Here is an 18,128-nt window from a genome sequence, read left to right as displayed (position 1 = left end):
GAATCGGAGCGTTTCACAGGCCTGTCACAGATAAGAAATGCCATCAAAACAAAATCCTACAAAACAATATACTACTGGCCGGCAGCAATTCATACCCGGATAACGTCGGGACGGGCTGCTTGTACTATATATAATAATGCTGGGGCCGATTCACAGAACTAACTTAAGACAAAATCCTAAACTTACTACTTTTGGTATTCACAGAAGTTAGGATTTTGTCTTAAGTTTGTCTTAAGACAGACTTAAGACAGACTTAAGACAGACTTAAGTTAGGATTTTGTCTTAAGTCTGTCTTAAGACAAACTTAAGACAAAATCCTAACTTCTGTGAATACCAAAAGTAGTAAGTTTAGGATTTTGTCTTAAGTTAGTTCTGTGAATCTGGACCGCTGTAAGCATTCCGTACCTTGATACTTAGGATCTGACTTGGGGATCGGTGGACGGTTTACTCCATCACAAACGTGCCAGATATCCTGTCTGCCGAATTACAAGTGTTATTGTATATAATGCACGTGTAATTCGACGGACGGGATTTCCGTCAGACTTCTGATGGAATATCCTATCCGGCGAACTCTAAATCAGGCCCATAGTCTTAAAACTATGCTAGCCATCTCACCTCACCAATCTATGTATCCTTATTGCTGCTAGATAAACATTTCTGATACAGGTCTTCTGTTGTTAAATAAAATATTAAATTAATTTGCCTGATAATCATGCTGTTTATTCCTGTGTCCTCATTCGTGGATCGCTTATGCGTGTTTCTTTCTGTTTTGGCGCAGAGGAAACTGATGTGGAACTCTCCTATCAGGAGGACCCAAAGCTGTGCATGCAAGGCTCCGAATACTGGTGCCAGAGTGAAGAGACGGCCTCACTATGCAAGAAAGAAGATTACTGCATGGGGCTCTGGCAGAATGTCCCTGCAGAGGTAAGTGTTAACAAAATAATTCTCATCTTGAAAAGTTCTGTTTCGTTATTTTTTCATTTGGCACAGAGGCTGACTTAAATGTTTTGCAGAGACCAGTGCTTAATTTGAGCCACTGGTATCCGGTACTCAGCACCAGCACTTAATCATCGCACTGGTGCTTTTCATGAGCAGTTATGGACATATTTATAGTAGGAAGGGAGCAGTAAGTTATTTGTCCAGAATCACAGGATGATGAGCCAAAACACAGAGTCAGCAGCTCTGGCCATTACGCCACACCCCCTCCCAACCGTCATGGTTAGTAGTTTTTTTTTTTTATGGTGCCGCTAACAGGAGAGATGGGCTGGTGCAAGTTGCTTCCTGATGAAAGCCCCAACACATTTTTTTTTTACAAATTAACCACTGGCACAGATGTATAACGGGCTGTTGTTTTTTGATATTTTATATGGTCATTCACAATTTGTTATAGTGACGTCTTTTTTTCATGTGGTCTGATTTAAGATGATGGTCAATTAAAGATTCTGACGTGTTGCCTACTCTGTGCTGCTTGTGAATGAAATGCAGTATCACAAAGGAAATGGTCTCAGAGGCATGAAAAAGTACTCATGTCACCATTATTTGTCAAGGTGGGAATACTTCAAGATGGCGACCAAAACTTCAAACGGTAGTCTATATGTAGGGAAATATGTCAGAGATACACAGTGTGTCCTGGACAAGTGCTTTTTTTTGGCCTTACTATAAGGTATTAAATGATCAGGCAATAGATTAAAATATGTCATTCTTACATTAACACCTTGAGTGCTCATGATGGCTCCAGGCCGTCATGAATCACGCTAGTCATGTGCTCATGACAGCTGGGAGCCGTCCGAACGTTGCCGCTCCACTCACGCGTGGTTAATTCCCCGACTGTGTGGGAGAATTAATCAGTGGGCAGAGTTCGGATGGCTCCCGGCCATCATGAGCACACGACTATTGTGACTCCTGACGGCCGGGAGCCGTCCTCAGAATGGCAGCGCCACGCCCAGCAACGCCCCCTCCCGCATCGTGGCGGAATTTGCTCCGCAGCGAAGGGGTTAACAATAATGGCACATTAAGCAAGTAACAAAGCATGCTACCATTTTTTTCACATATTGCAGTCATAGGCACAAAACAAGTACTGTTTGATTGTGGCATGCCACAACCATATTCTTTTGAAAGCCACTGCCGTCACAAGCTGCACGCTGAAGTAAACCACTGGCAATATTCAACAGAATTGCTTTCTGTTTATTTTCATGAAGCAATTTATATGGCATATGATGCATTAAAACTTTCTAATGAGCATAGCTGACACACTGGCCAAGGAAATTCTTTAGGTCTCGTGCTGGCTACGTCTTTTCGATTTTACCAAAATGATATGTATAATAAACTTACTTATAGGGACTTTCAACCAGCCTTCTTCATACATTGGTTTGCTGGTGTGTCATTCACAGTTTCCTTCTGCCCACTACAGCATGGGGCAGTGCGTCAGCCCACAGGATCTATTGTCTAACAGTGTGAGTGACAGCATTCTGCCTTTTTACAAAGAGCACTTCCAAACACACAAAGTAGTTCCCATAAATGCCAGTGCCTGCTACGGCAACAAGTTCTCTTTGAGCCCAAAAATGTATTTTTGCTGTTAACCAATGTGTTTATTTTGTTTTAGATTGACAAGGGCCCAGCAGCGTACCCCACAATAATGTTTTGTAAAAACCATGACAAAACAAAACTAGCACTGACTAAGCCATTAGGTTGACAGCCAAGCCCAAAACCTTTTGCCTATACCAATGGTTGTTTTTCAATATGTTTCTTAGAATTTGTATTATAGTGCACAACTTTGATAAACTCAGCTAGAATGGATTCTCTAAATGATATGCAGTACACAAAAAAGTCATGCGTACAGCATTTAATGGGAATAATAGGTCCCTAGACAACAAGTCATCTCAAAAGTAACACGACATATACATCCAGTAGTACAATTCTTGAAGAAAGAAGTACATATCAGTTAGAGAATTCATCCAGTTAGAGTCAGTCCATGGGGACCAGTGTGCATATTTATCTTAGTAACTTGGGGTCCTTGCTAGAATCAGGCTGGTGCTGTCATATTTCCCTCTTTGACTCACCACCTATGTTTTTCTTTTGTTTTACCCATTTGAATATGTGGTAAAAAATGCCTCTGTAAAATCACTTTGGAGGAAGCACATATGAGGTCTTGTTATGAGATGACCAGTAACTAAACTAGGAGAATGATCAATTCCAGGAAACAACCCAACTCCAGCTATCTTCCGTCACAAATTGCTGAACCCAGAATGAGGAATAACATTGCTGGTGCAATACCTCATACGGTTCCCGCCTGAGGCCCCAGAGCATTGCTCTGAGGTCAAGAGAGAGCCAAGTCCCTAAACTGATAAAGTCCATAAACTTGGAAGTCAGTCAACATCCAAAGTAAGATGTAACAGTTCCAGAGAGATTACTCACCATGATGAACCAATGAGTCTCCCTAGGCACCAAGGGGCATATTATCAAGCACAGCGTTAACATTATTGCCGCTTTAGCGGCAGTTAATGGGCTTGATAATATGCCGTAGAGAATTCCCATAGAAGCCCATGTTCACACCAGAACATGGGCTTCTATGGGAATTCACAAGGGCGTATTATCAAGCCCATTATCGCCGCTTTAGCGGCAGTTTTCTGCTGCTAAAGCTGTGATAATGTTAACGCCGTTTCTTGATAATATGCCCCCAGTCTCATAGGGATTACATTTAAAAATGTCCCAGCGGCACATTAGGCAATGGAAGGTCTGAAGGGAAAGAAACACGTTTGATGAGCTTGTTTACGGCTTTGTGCCTTACAAAGGAAGTGGCGTGTGTAAAAAATATGATTAGCGATGCCGGCATCCGTTGCTTACCTATTGTCTTACCCGGAGGGGGATCTAATGTCAAAGGATGCTGTTGCATAATATCTTGTCGAGAAAGGTGGAGACTACAAAGGCACATTCCTAGCAAGACAAGGGCAGGTATGGAGAGCTGTGTAATATATCACTTTGTCCACATGCACACAAGATGCAGACACAGGCACAACTGCTCACACAGCGCAAACATTTCCAACCACCCCCTAGCACTTAGGGCACGATTTAGAAGCAGAAAAAAAGAAGTTGTACATCTGCACCCCTAAATGTAATCCTGCTCACGGGTACACATGTATAGCTTATGGGAATTTACACAAGTTCCCAGATGCAGATCTGGAAAGCTGTACCAGTTAAAGCTTCACAAGTGTAGTACTTTGATAGTAATATGGCATTTTTAGGTTTCGTATTTCCAAAGGTTACCAGCATCTATGTGAAATTGTTCCGTAATTACTTGTCTTGATTTTATCGTAGATGGAAACAATTTTTCATAGTGTAGAAACCCCTTTCCTGCATCACCATGCAGCTTGCGGGTGCTCGGCCCAAATATATGATATTACAACGCAAACATTTACAACGCAGTTTTTACATCTCAACTACCATTACATTGCATGATTTTACAACACATGCCATTATAACGCATATTTTAAAGCTACCATTACAAAGTATTCCCTTATAACACATACCATTACAATGCATACCATTACAATGCATAATACTTTTAGGGCAACAGTGGGGTAAGTGTTGGATAGTTTGGAGGTAAAAATTACTATTCCAACTTCAGTGAGTGCAACAGTAGGGAAAGTGCTGGATAGTGTAGGGGTAACATTTTCTATTCCCACACCCGTGAGTGCAACAGTAGGGAAAGTGTTGGATAGTTTGGGGTAAAAATTACTATTCCCATGTACCACAAAACCCATTCCCACCCTAAAACTAAAAATATCTCCATTATTTACTTTATAATGAATTGTAATGGCATGCGTTGTAATGGTATGCATTGTAATGGATTGCAATGTAAGGCAGTCGCATTGTAACAGTTGCCTTATAAAGGTAGTGCGTTGTAATGACTGCGCTGTAATAGATGTTTCCCGCTCTGTACCCTTCTTACCCTGTAAAGGGACATAAGTAGTCTTTGACCATTTTTTGGGTGAGAAAGGGCTTGAGAAGACCTTTTGAATGCTTTCAAACTTTGAGTATTGGGCGTCCACAAAGTTGAATCGCGCCCTGTGATATTCGCTTTCCACCCCTCACAGACTAGCTATTAACGTGTTATTGCATTTAATTATAGTGTATTTATATAGCGCTTACTCTCCTGACGAGGCATTGAAGCGCTTTACACTGGGCAGCACACTGCTCCAGACCCAAGGTTAGTGGCTATTCTAGTGGTATTGGTTATTGTTACCTACAGAAGATTTAAAGGATTTACACCTCTATTACGTCACTTAGCAGGCATACATTCAGCCATTTTCAGCTTCATATGTTCATGACCAAAAATCACTTGGCCAATCGGGCTCATTCTGTACACTGATCTGAGTGAATCTCTTCAGAGAGGTGTGTGCACACCACCACTCACTATACATGAAGGGGATCAGAGAGAGAGAAGGCCAGTGAGTGCGGAAGATATCTTAGGCCCTTATTATGAGTCTGGCGCTCCATAGACTGCCAGACTCACGGTGGTTGTCTTCTGACCACCCTATTATGACTAGGGCGTCGGGCCGCCCTGGGACCAGCGCAGCCGTCACAACCGCCAGGAAACTGCCATTCCCTGCCGGTTGTGCTGGTGGTTGCGCGGCGGTCCTGAGGCGGAAATATTCTTGGCGGGCCGCTATGGCCCACCAAGCATATTGCGAGTTTCCTCACTGCCACACTTTTCATGGAGGTGCGACTGTTATGAAAAGTGTGGCGGTGAGGAAACAAAGGTGGTGCCTCATGCCATGTGTAAGCACACAGGGGGGCACATCATGCACATCAGTACCTGCACGGCGGGACTGCAGTCCATGCCGTGCATGTACTGCCTTTGACGTTGCCATTGCGGTGCCTATGTCAGTTCCTACATGGGTTTGTTGGTGCAGGAGTGGGGTGGTGTCGCTAATACACTGCAAAACTCATAATAAGGACCTCAGGGTGGATTGGATGGGAACATTCCTGTGAGAAAAAAATATCTTGTGCCTGCATTATTCGTTGCAATTAGGTCAGACTATAAGGGGCAGGGCCCTAGTAAGAAGGACCCTAATACAAGTTAAATCGGTCTGGAAAGATTGGAGACTGTGTGCATGTGACATATCCAGTTCATCAAGTACAAATTGTACAAGTGTTAAAAAAAAATGCAAGACAGGGTCCTGTACCGCATAATTGCCCTTCACCCCAGTTCCTCCTTTTTAGCCCGCCCTCTGATGTCTGTAAGAGGTTATTTACTAATGTGTTGCGTGTGGAACAAGTGGCAGGAATCAATGAAAAGTGATGCCAACCATTAGGGCTACTTACAATTAAAAGCAAGTTCCTTGTGCAGCACTTACTAGATCGAGGTCCATGTCTCAGTGATTTGAACTCTTCTTTCCATCACTTTCCCAGCTCGAGGCCTCGTCAGATGGCGCTCCTGAAGATGCTACGGAGGAGGAGGAGAAAAAAAGGAAGAAGAAGAACAAGAACAAGAAAAGGAAGAAGGACAAGAAAAATAAGAAAGACAAGAAAGGAAAGAAGGGGAAGAAAAACAAGAAGAGAAAAGACAAAACTGACGTTAAATGCTCAGGCTGCACCCAGATTGTGACGAACTTGCAGAAAACCGTTGGCGAAAACCTTGATGACGTGAGTGCCCTAACCTTGACGTCAGACAGATCTGGGCTCGAGGTCCAGCTTAAAGTAGACTAAAGCATATCTTTTCATTTCTAACACTGCGTCCTTGGTGTTTGGAAGCCACCCTCACTAAGTGCACCAATCCGCCTTTACCACCCTTTTCTCTGTAGTTTATGATAAGTATTTGTCAGTATTTTTGTCAGATAGCCCATTATCTATGTCTATGCCATTACTTATGTCTATGACTATTCCCTTCTTTGTTGAAAACGGCACAGTACTTATAAAATGTCCAAAGTAATGCAGCCTAATATAAATATCAAACTTTGCAAAGCTATCAGCAGGGTCTAAAAAATTATTTTTAAGGTCGCCATGAGATGTCCCATAAGGAGATTTCTCAAGAAACCGCTGAACTAAAATCCACTAAGATTGAAAGTACAAAGAGCTCATCCTCATTCAATACGTTTTTCCAATCTGGTGATTTTCAGTTGAGCCATTTGTGAGAAGAAGCAAATAAAGTAGCTGTTCAATACACATGCATGAGTTGTAAATCTGCAATAAATGGCCAAAGGTTGGGGAAATCAGTGACAAATTGATAGGCAATGTGAATTGATGAGTTCTGATTACTCTTTGTATGTTTTCCCTCGGTCATTCTTCACCTTGTAGAATGCCGTTTATACACTCCACATTTCTTTTCATTTGTGTGTTTACCACATCTTTTGTTTCTATAGGACACGGTCAACGGAGCTGTTGATTCCATGTGTGATGAGGTTGATGAAAGTATCTCTGAAATCTGCACAACCATGAAGGAGAACAACAAGGATAACCTTGTAGAAGCTGTGAAGAATGGGGATAGCCCGAAAGACATCTGCACACAGGTTCAGATGTGTAAGGGCCAAGAGTTGGATTACAGTGAGGGTAAGGCCATGAGATGGGCTTTCTCCAGCATTTCGAGGTGCTATGTCATACCTAGACCCTAAAGTGATAAGTAAGACCCATTGAGTGCTGAGCTTCACACATCATTGTGCATTTCACCTATGAAGCCTGATCTCCAGAGATAGGCCATTTACGAAAGAGCAAGCGCATTCTCATGGACGTTTAGCTATCACGTTGACATCTGCTGACTGTCGCTGAGAATGGGTGCTCTTATGGGTTTTTCACTGCAAGCCTGTGTCTGATGTCTCTTCTGGTGGAGAGGGTTCTCTTTAGGACTGTCAACCTGGCCTCTGCTCTCTTCACCTGGGGAAGAGGCTCATATGAATACAAGACAGCTAGCTCCTAACTTTTCCCCTGCTGTTTAGGTTGTAGGTACTTGCCTGAACATCACTGCTGCCTCCATAGTCTCTGTTTCCTTCTCTTGGAGGTTGAAGGGTGCTTTTCATATGAACCTGGGGCTTCCCAGATGATGTCTGATCTCTTATTCTGGCTTTAATGAGGCTCTTTGATTGGTAGCCTGACCTCGGATCCCTTCTTCTAGGAATAGATGATCTGATAAGGATCCAGGACTACCACCTTGGTCTGTAATCTTTGCGTCTAGGTGAGTGTTCTCCTCTTGGGCCTCCAGTTGGATGCAATAGGTGGTGGAGGCCAATGCCTGCTCTGGGAAAAAGATGTTCTCATGATGTCAAGAACGTGTAGCCTCTTGTGTAGATGGTCCTTGTTCATGCAAGGCAGGTTCTCTAATATCTGCTTGACATTCATTATTTTCTTGTCTCTGGTGACTCCTCAGTAAGTTGGAACCTACAAATGTCTACTGAACTAGTAGCCTGGACTGCTATGTTCTTCTGATATAACTAGTCACTGGCTGACAAGGTTTTGTTTGTAGGTGGTACAAAACACCAAACAAAATTCAGAAATCTCTCTGCCCTCCACCCTCAATATCGAAAGTCACTTCTAATGTTCAACTGATCCACCTCATCCGTAATCATTGATGTCCCCTGTATTTTCCTTCTAAGTACCATGATGTGCACCTGCTTTTGTAAGTGGAGAAATTCACTCACCTGTGTTCATCCTGACCTGTACAAATCTGAACTTAACCCCATCAGTGCTGGCCTTGATGATGCCAAGGTGCTATCAACTCTTAATTATATATCTTTGCATCCAAATAAAGCATTTGTCCCACCCAGTCAACACATTATTTTCCCTCCCTGCCAATCCTCCTCCACAGACCACCATAACCTTATCCAACATCTTAACCTCTTGGCTAACTACTTTGCCATGTATTTCCACAATAAGATCGCAACTATCAGAAACTTTTTGTCTGCACTACATTTTATGCCCTGCACTTTAAGCTTCACCACCACTACGTGCTCTAAAATGATCCTTCTTATCCTTAAAACCTAGAACCTTTCTTTGCCCTCTCAGATCATCAGATCTGTGACTCTTTCCTCCAGTATCTTCAGTTCTCTCTAAAAGGCTAAACTATTCAGTTTCTTTCTCCTCACTGGTGTTTACACACAGTGTGATTGTCGATATTACATATTTATTTTATTAAGGTTCACATAACTTCTAACCTTACCCTTGAGATGGTCGCCTTTAGTTAGAACTGGGAGCATTAGCCAACAAAACTTTGGATTCTTGTTGAAATATAGATTTGTTTTTATCTGTCTATCTGTGTAACTTTCTACTCTTGACCCATAGCCAAGTGATTGAGGTGATAGGCCATGTTAAGTCGGGAGCTCCTTCCAATCCCTGCTCGACTAAGTTAGGTTGTGGTGTCGCGGATAGCCTTGCCCCAGCTTTAACAACTTTGTTGAACATAATAATTACGACAGGCAATTTTCCATCAGAGTGGAAAAAGGATTCGATCTTGCTTATGCTAAAAAAAAACCTTGCTGGACCCTAAGGAGGAAAATAATTTCCATCCAATTTCACGGTTACCCTATTCCACTAAGCTTCTGGAAAAACATACTAACACTATCTTATCTAGCTACCTGGAAAATAACAATCTGGACATTGCACAATATGGCTTCAGATCAGGCCACAGTACAGAGACAGCTTGGATAGCGGTCTCTGAAGAAATCAGATCCATTAAGGACAACTTAGTGAGAGCTGAAGTGGTCCTCTTGAGCCTCTCTGCCGCTTTTGATACGGTCAGTCATGTAGTTCTGATAGAGAGCCTGAGAATGATCGGAATCACTGCTTCAGTATTTGAACTTCTGGTATCTTTCCTGAGGTTTAGGGAGCAGATTGTGACACTTAACCAGCTCAAACCGAGGCCCTTCTCCCTCCCCTGTGGGGTCCCTCAGGGATCATCGCTTACCCCGCTTTTATTATTTACATGGTAAGGCTAGCTAAGCTGGTTCACTCCTATGGGTTCGCCATAGTAGCTTGTGTGGACAATACCCAGATTGTGGTATCAGTTTCGAGAAACATGGAGGAGGTTGCAGACAGATTCAATGAAAATATAAATGCCTTTGTTAACTGGATGTCCACTAACTGTCTGTAGTTAAACTCAGACAAAATAGAGATTCTCATTTTTGGGAAGGAAACTAGCTTCTGGAATCTTTCATGGTGTCCGCAGGCCCTCGTCCCTCTTCCAGACCCAGCCTCTGGGGTAAGAAATCTTGAAATCCTTTTTTAATGCAGAATTGTCTGTTAGAGAACAAATTAACAAACTGCCATATTCATGTTTCTTGATGCTGAGGTCTTTGAGAAAGATGCTGCCTTTCATTCCCTTCCAGCCTAAAAAATCAGTGGTGATTGCGCTTGTCCTCTCCAGGATTGATCATTGTAATGACCTCTATATGGGCATCACACAACTGGCACTCTGAAAGCTTCAGATGTTGTAGAACACAGCTGCTCACCTTCTAAAAAAAACTTCCCAAATACGAGTCAGAGTCAAACACCTTGCTTGAACTTCACTGGCTGCCTGTAAAGAAAAGGGACTCATTTAAGGCATTCTGTGTGGCTCACACAGCCTTATATGGCACAGGACCTGTCTATCGTGCAAGCCAACTCAGGTGGTATCAACCAAACAGAAGTTTGAGATCTGCTGCTTCATTTTCAGTTTCGGTCCCCAGGATAAAGAAAGCCTCTTGTGGCAGCCTCAGCTTTCCACACGCCACTTGCCAGTTATGGAATACACTTCCATTACATTTCAAAAGCCAGTCAAACCTTTTCAGTTTTCATAACCAGTTGAAATCATGGCTGTTTTCCTCATCTCTTTAGCCCCAAAAACTCCTTTGTAAGTTGATCTTATGATTCTACACACAGAAGCCCCTTCGGGTATTTGCGCGCTTTTAGAAACTTAAATTCATCTATCTATCTATCTATCTATCTATCTATCTATCTATCTATCTATCTATCTATCTATCTATCTATCTATCTATCTATCTATCTATCTATCTATCTATCTATCTATCTATCTATCTATCTATCTATCTATCTATCTATATCTATCTATCTATCTATATATATATATGCATATTTTAATACAGTTATGTTCAATTAGTTGGTGAAATGTATTAGCTAACTTATGTTTATCTTTGCCAACTATATTCATATTATATATAATAATGCTGTAAGCATTCCGTACCTTGATACATATGATCTGACTTGGGGATTGGCGGACGGGTTCTCCATCACAAACGTGACAGATATCCCGTGTGCCGAATTACAAGTGTCATTGTATATAATGCATGTGGAATTCGGCGGACGGGATATCCATCAGACTTCTGATGGAATATCCCATCTATCGTTATTGCTGCTAGATAAACATTTTTGATCCAGGTCTTCGTTTGTTAAATAAAATATTAAATTAATTTGCCTGATAATAATGCTGTTTATTTCTGCGTCCTCATTCGTGGATCGCTTATGCGTGTTCCTTTCTGTTTTGGCGCAGAGGAAACTGATGTGGAACTCTCCTATCAGGAGGACCCAAAGCTGTGCCTGCAAGGCTCTGAATACTGGTGCCAGAGTGAAGAGACGGCCTCACTATGCAAGAAAGAAGATTACTGCATGGAGCTCTGGCAGAACGTCCCGGCAGAGGTAAGTGTTCACAAAATAATTCTCACCTTGAAAAGTTTTGCTTCGTTATTTTTTCCTTTGCACAGGTGCTGACAATTATTTTGCTTAATTTGAGCCACTGGTATCCGGTGCTCAGCACCAGCACTTAATCATCGCACTGATGCTTTTCTGGAGCAATTAAGGACACATTTATGGTAGGTAGGGAGGAGTAAGTAATTTGCCCAGAATCACAGGCTGTTGAGCCAACACCAAGTCAGCAGCTCTGGCCATTATGCCAGACTCCCTCCCAACTTTCATGGTTAGTAGTTGGTTCTGTTTATAGCGTCGCTAACAAGAGAAATGGGCTGGTGCAAGCTGCCTACTGCCGAAAGCCCTGGCACTTTTTTTTTTAACAAATTAACCACTGGCACAGATGTATAACGGGCTTTCGTTTTCTGATATTTTATATGGTCATTCACAATTTGTTATAGTGACGTTGTTTTTTTTTAATGTGGTCTGATTTAAGATGGTGGTTAATTAAAGATTCTGACGTGTTGCCTACTCTGTGCTGCTTGTGAATGAAATGCAGTATCACAAAGGAAATGGTCTCAGAGGCATGAAAAAAGTACTCCTGTCACCATTATTTGTCAAGGTGGGAATATTTCAAGCTGGCGACCAAAACTTCAAACAGTGGTCTATATGTAGGGAAATACAACAGAGGTACACAGATTGTACTGGAGAAGTGATTTTGTTTGGCCTTACTATAAGGTATTAAATGATCAGACAATAGATTAAAATATGTAATTCTTACATTAACAATAATGGCAAGGTAAGCAAGTAACAACCCATGCTACTATTTTTTTTCACATTTTACAGTCATAGGCACAAAACAAGCCCTGTTTGATTTGGTATGGCACAATCATATACTTTTGAAAGCCACTGTCGTCACAAGCTGCACTCTGATGCACATCACAGGCATTACCCCCAGGTCCCTCCTGTCCTCGTCCCCTTCATTAATTAACCAATGAGATAACCTATCTTATAGACAGAAAAAAGAAAAGCAGGAATGCTGGTACGCTCCTCCCTCTCCCTATAGGGAGTACATAAGGGTACAGTACCCAGCATGCCTCCTGTTCTTTTTTCTGTCTTCGACAGTGTTTTCTGCAGTTTCCAGGAGCCGGTGGGCTCCTGGTGCCTACCTGTTGCTGTGCTTCGGGTGGGGCTGGTGTCCTCGGGTTTCCCCTCCTGCCGGGCTCGAGGGGTTCCCTGGTGTCTTCTTCCGGCCTGCCTTGGATCTTGGGAACGTGTGGCTGGAAGAGGTTTTGACCGCGTCTCTGTCCTGCTGGGCTTGACGGAGACGCGGCTCTGTTTCCTGTGCCTCCGGTGGTGCGGCAGCCCTCGCGTGGCTGGGGCACTTCCTGCCGGAGTTTGCCTGACTTCCTTTGTGTGGGGCAGGAAGTCAGGCGTTTCAGTGATCGGCCGGCGGCGGTGTGGTGTGATTTTCCCGCAGGTCGTGGTTTCCCACTCTCCGGCTGTTGGCTGTTCAGGGTCCGTGGTTCTTCCCGTTCCCTCCATCTCCGTTAAGGTCCTCTCCGATGTTGCCCCTGCGTCGGCTTTGGCTGTCGGTTTGGCGGTTGAAAGGCAGGGGTGGTGTAATCGGGGCCTCCCTGACCATTTAGCCTTGGCTATTCAACAGTCTCGGAAGCCTTCTACCCTTCAATCTTATGGTAGACATTGGGGTAACTTTGAGCGTTGGTGTCTTGGCCTGGCTTTGTCCCCTTTGGTTTGTCCTTTGCCGGATGTTCTCCAGTTCCTATGGGATGGGTTCGAGAAGCGTTTGTCTGTCTCTACTCTCCGGGCTCAATGGGCTGCTATCAGGGCTTTTCGGGCGCCTTGGGGTAAAATTCCTGATGTTGATGGGCTGGTTTCTCATTTGTTACGCAGTTTTGCGATTTCTCGGCCTGTGGTGCGTCCTTCTTTTCCCCTCTGAGATCTTCCCTTGGTTTTGAAGGTTTTGGTGGCGGCTCCCTTTGAGCCTTTGGAGGAGGTGGATATGAAGTTTGTCACTCTGAAAGTGTTTTTTTTGGTTGCTATCACCTCGGCTCGTCGCCTGGGGGAGCTGAGTGCCCTTATGGCTCGGGAGCCTTTTCTGTCCTTTTCTGCTGATGGGGTGGTTCTTCCTTTGGATTCCTCTTTTGTGCCTAAGGTCTCCTCTCAGTTTCATCGTTCTCAGGAGCTGGTTCTTCCAGCTTTGGTTTCTGCTCAGGTGGACGTGGATGATCTTCCCTGGTCGCTGCTTGATGTTTGCCGGGCTTTGCGGGTCTATGTTGAGCGGACCCGTGCCTTTCGGCTTTCTGACTCCCTGTTTGTCTCTTTTGGTGCTGTCTCCAGGGGTAACCGTGCTTCGGCTTCTTCCATTGGGCGTTGGTTGAAGCAGGTTATTGTTCTGGCCTATTCCCTTTCTGGTTCCCCTCCCCCGGCTGGGGTTCAGGGGCGTTCTACTAGGGGGATGGCTGCTTCCTGGGCGGAGGTTCGTGGGGTGTCCCTTTCTGAAATTTGTAGGGCCGCCACTTGGGCTTCTGCTAATACCTTTGTTAGGCATTACCGTATTCAGAATGTTCTGGGGGATGACACTAACTTTGGTTTGGGGGTTCTTCGGGCTGTGTGTTCCTGATTCCCCTTGTTTTCTTTTGTGCTGTGCTGTTGTTTGCAATAAATTGCTGGGTTTTGCTGTTCTGCTGTGTCCTGGTGGTTTGTTGTTTGATGATGGCCGGTTGCTGCTTGGGTATTCTCATTGGTTAATTAATGAAGGGGACGAGGACAGGAGGGACCTGGGGGTAATGTCCTATTAATTACCGGTAATCTTCATTACTCCGGGTCCCGTTGTCCTCGTCCCCTTCATTACATCCCTCCCTCCCTCCCGGGCTTTCCGGCCCTCATCTTGGGCTTGGTGGTTCAGGAGGCATGCTGGGTACTGTACCCTTATGTACTCCCTATAGGGAGAGGGAGGGGCGTACCAGCATTCCTGCTTTTCTTTTTTCTGTCTATAAGATAGGTTATCTCATTGGTTAATTAATGAAGGGGACGAGGACAACGGGACCCGGAGTACTGAAGATTACCGGTAAGTAATAGGACAATATTAAACGGAACTGCTTTCTGTTTATTTTCATGAAGCAATTTATATGGCATATGATGCATCAAAACGTTCTAATGAGCATATCTGATTCACTGGCCAAGGAAATTCTTTAGGTCTCGTGCTGGCTACGACTTTTCTATTTTACCAACACTATATGTATACTATACTTATTTATAGGGACTTTCAGCCAGCCTTCTTCATACGTTGGTTTGCTGGTGTGTCATTCACAATTTCCTTCTGCCCACTACAGCATGGGGCAGTGTGTCAGCCCACTGGATCTATTGTCTAACAGTGTGAGTGACAGCATTCTTCCTTTTTACTGAGAGCACTTCCAAACACACAATGTAGTTCCCATAAATGCCAGTGCCTGCTACGGCAATGAGTTCTTTTTGAGACCAAAAGTATTTTTGCTGTTAAGCAATGTTTTTATTTTGTTTTAGATTGACAAAGGCCCAACAATAAGGTTTTTTTTAAAACACGACAAAGCAAAACCAGCACTGATTAAGCCAATAGGCTGACAGCCAAGCCCAAACCCAGACCTTTAGCCTTTGCCAATGGTTTTTTTTCAATAGGTTTCTTAGAATTTGTATTATAGTGCACAACTTTGATAAACTCAGCTAGAATGGATTCTCTAAATGATATGCAGCACACAAAAAAAGTCATAGGTACAGCATTTAATGGGAAAAATATGTCCCTAGACAACAGTCATCTCAAAAGTACAACGACATATACATCCAGTAGTACAATTCTTGAAGAATGAAGTACATATCAGTTAGAGAATTTAATCATTTAGAGTAAGTCCATGGGGACCAGTGTGCATATATATCTTAGTAACTTAGCTTCCTGGTTGAAATACAGGCTGGTGCTGTCATATTTCCCTCTTTGACTCACCAGACCGTTTGCCTTTGCCAATGGTTGTTTTTCAATATGTTTCTTAGAATTTGTATTATAGTGCACAACTTTGATGAACTCAGCTAGAATGGATTCTCTAAATGATATGCAGCACACAAAAAAGTCATACGTACAGCATTTAATGGGAAAAATGTGTCCCTAGACAAGTCATCTCAAAAGTAACACAACATATACATCCAGTAGTACAATTCTTGAAGAAAGAAGTACATATCAGTTAGAGAATTCATCCATTTAGAGTCAGTCCATGGGGACCAGTGCACATATATATCTTAGTAACTTAGGTTCCTTGTTAGAATACAGGCTGGTGCTGTCATATTTCCCTCTTTCACTCACCACCTATGTTTTTCTGATATTTTACCCATTTGAATATGGGGTAAAAAATGCCCCTGTAAAATCACTTAGGAGGAAGCGCATATGGGGTCTCGTTCTGAGATGGCCAGTAACAAAACTAGGAGAATGTTCAATTCCAGGAAACAACCCAACTCCAGCTATCCTCTTCACAACTTGCTGAACCCAGAATGAGGAGTAACATTGCTGGCGCAATACCGCATATGGTTCCCGCCTGAGACCCCAGAGCATTGCTCTGAGGTCAAGAGAGAGCCAAGTTCTCAAACTGATAAAGTCAATAAACTTGGAAGTCAGTCAACATCCAAAGTAAAATGTAACAGTTCCAGAGATATTACTCAACATGATGATACAATGAGTCTCCCTGGGCAGCAAGTCTCATAGGGATTACATTTAAAAATGTCCCAGCGGCACATCAGGCAATGGCAGGTCTGAAGGAAAAGAAACACGTTTGATGAGCTTGTTTAGGGCTTTGTGCCTTACAAAGGAAGTGGCGTGTGCAAAATATATGATTAACGATGCCGGCAACCGTTGCTTACCTATTGTCTTACCCGGAGGGGGATCTAATGACAAAGGAGCTGTTGCATAATATCTTGTCAAGAAAGGTGGAGACTACAAAGGCACATTCCTAGCAGGACAAGGGCAGCTATAGAGAGCTGTGGAATATATCACTTTGTCCACATGCACACAAGATGCAGACACAGGCACAACTGCTCACACAGCGCGAACATTTCCAACCACCCCCTAGCACTTGGGGCACGATTTAGAAGCAGAAAAAAAGAAGTTGTACATCTGCACCCCTAAATGTACTCCGGCTCATGGGTACACAAGTATAGCTTATGGGAATTTACACAAGTTTCCAGATGCAGATCTGGAAAGCTGTACCAGTTAAAGCTTCACAAGTGTAGTACTTTGATAGTAATATGGCATTGTTAGGTTTCGTATTCCTAAAGGTTACCAGAATCTATGTGAAATTGTTAGGTAATCACTTGTCTTGATTTTATCGTAGATGGAAACAATTTTTCGTAGTGTAGAAACCCCTTTCCTACATCACCATGCAGCTTGCGGGTGCTCGGCCCAAATGTATGATATTACAACGCAAACATTTACAACGCAGTTTTTACATCTCAACTACATTGCATTGCATGATTTTACAACGCATGCCATTACAGCGCATATTTTAAAGCTACCGTTACAAAGTATTCCCTTATAACACATACCATTACAATGCATACCATTACAATGCATAATACTTTTAGGACAACAGTGAGGTAAGTGTTAGATAGTTTAGAGGTAAAAATGACTATTCCAACTCCAGTGAGTGCAACATTAGGGAAAGTGTTGGATAGTGGAGTGGTGTGGCTCACTGGTTAGAGGCGGCAGACCCGGGAGCAGAAGTCAGCCCGGGACCAGGGTTCAATTCCCGACGCGGCAGGGTCGTGGACCAGGGTCAGCGGACTCAACAATTCTCGCCTCGGTGCCTACTCTAACCTGGGGTCCCACTCGGCAACTCTGGGCATTAGCTTGCCTCATTTTCACAACGGCCCCATCAACGCCGGGGATGCCTGGCTCCACCTTGGGGATTCCCAGTAGGGACCATCCCACAGGGAAAGCCAGGACGGGTTCCCCAGCGGTATACAGCGCCGGGACGCCCCTTTGCTGGGGCAGCTGTGCGCTTTACAAGTATACAACATTTAACATTTAGTGTAGGGGTAAAATGTTGTATTCCCACACCCGTGAGTGCAACAGAAGAGAACGTGTTGGATAGTGTAGGGGTAAAAATTACTATTCCCATGTACCCCAAAACCCATTCAAACCCTAAATCTAAAAATATCTCCATTACTTACATTATAATGAATTGTAATGGCATGCGTTGTAATGGTATGCATTGTAATGGCATGCAATGCAAGGCAGTCGCATTGTAACAGTTGCGTTGTAAAGGTAGTGCGTTGTAATGACTGCGTTGTAATGGATGTGTTCCGCTCGGCCCCCTTCTTACCCTGTAAATGGACATAAGTAGTCTTTGACCAGTTTTTGGGTGAGAAAGGGCTTGAGAAGACCTTTTGAATGCTTTCAAACTTTGAGTATTGGGCGTCCACAAAGTTGAATCGCGCCCTGTGATATTCGCTTTCCACCCCTCACAGACTAGCTATTAACG

At 43.5% G+C, this 18,128-nt stretch overlaps 1 protein-coding gene across 1 annotated transcript in view; it reads left to right on the top strand.

The window, feature by feature from the left end:
- The window catches only part of LOC144791996 (uncharacterized), a 125,987-nt gene that overhangs the window by 85,121 nt on the left and 22,738 nt on the right, over window positions 1–18,128 (top strand). The window contains exons 8-11 of the mRNA XM_078666864.1: window positions 779–924; window positions 6,412–6,645; window positions 7,362–7,548; window positions 11,474–11,619. Coding sequence (XP_078522990.1) covers window positions 779–924; window positions 6,412–6,645; window positions 7,362–7,548; window positions 11,474–11,619 — 713 coding nt within the window. The remainder of the gene's footprint in view (window positions 1–778; window positions 925–6,411; window positions 6,646–7,361; window positions 7,549–11,473; window positions 11,620–18,128) is intronic.

This window comes from Lissotriton helveticus, chromosome 11 (genome assembly GCF_964261635.1).
Source record: "Lissotriton helveticus chromosome 11, aLisHel1.1, whole genome shotgun sequence".
NCBI lineage: Eukaryota > Metazoa > Chordata > Amphibia > Caudata > Salamandridae > Lissotriton > Lissotriton helveticus.
The sequence above is the reverse complement of the archived record's forward strand: the minus strand, read 5'-3'. Positions and strand labels throughout refer to the sequence as shown.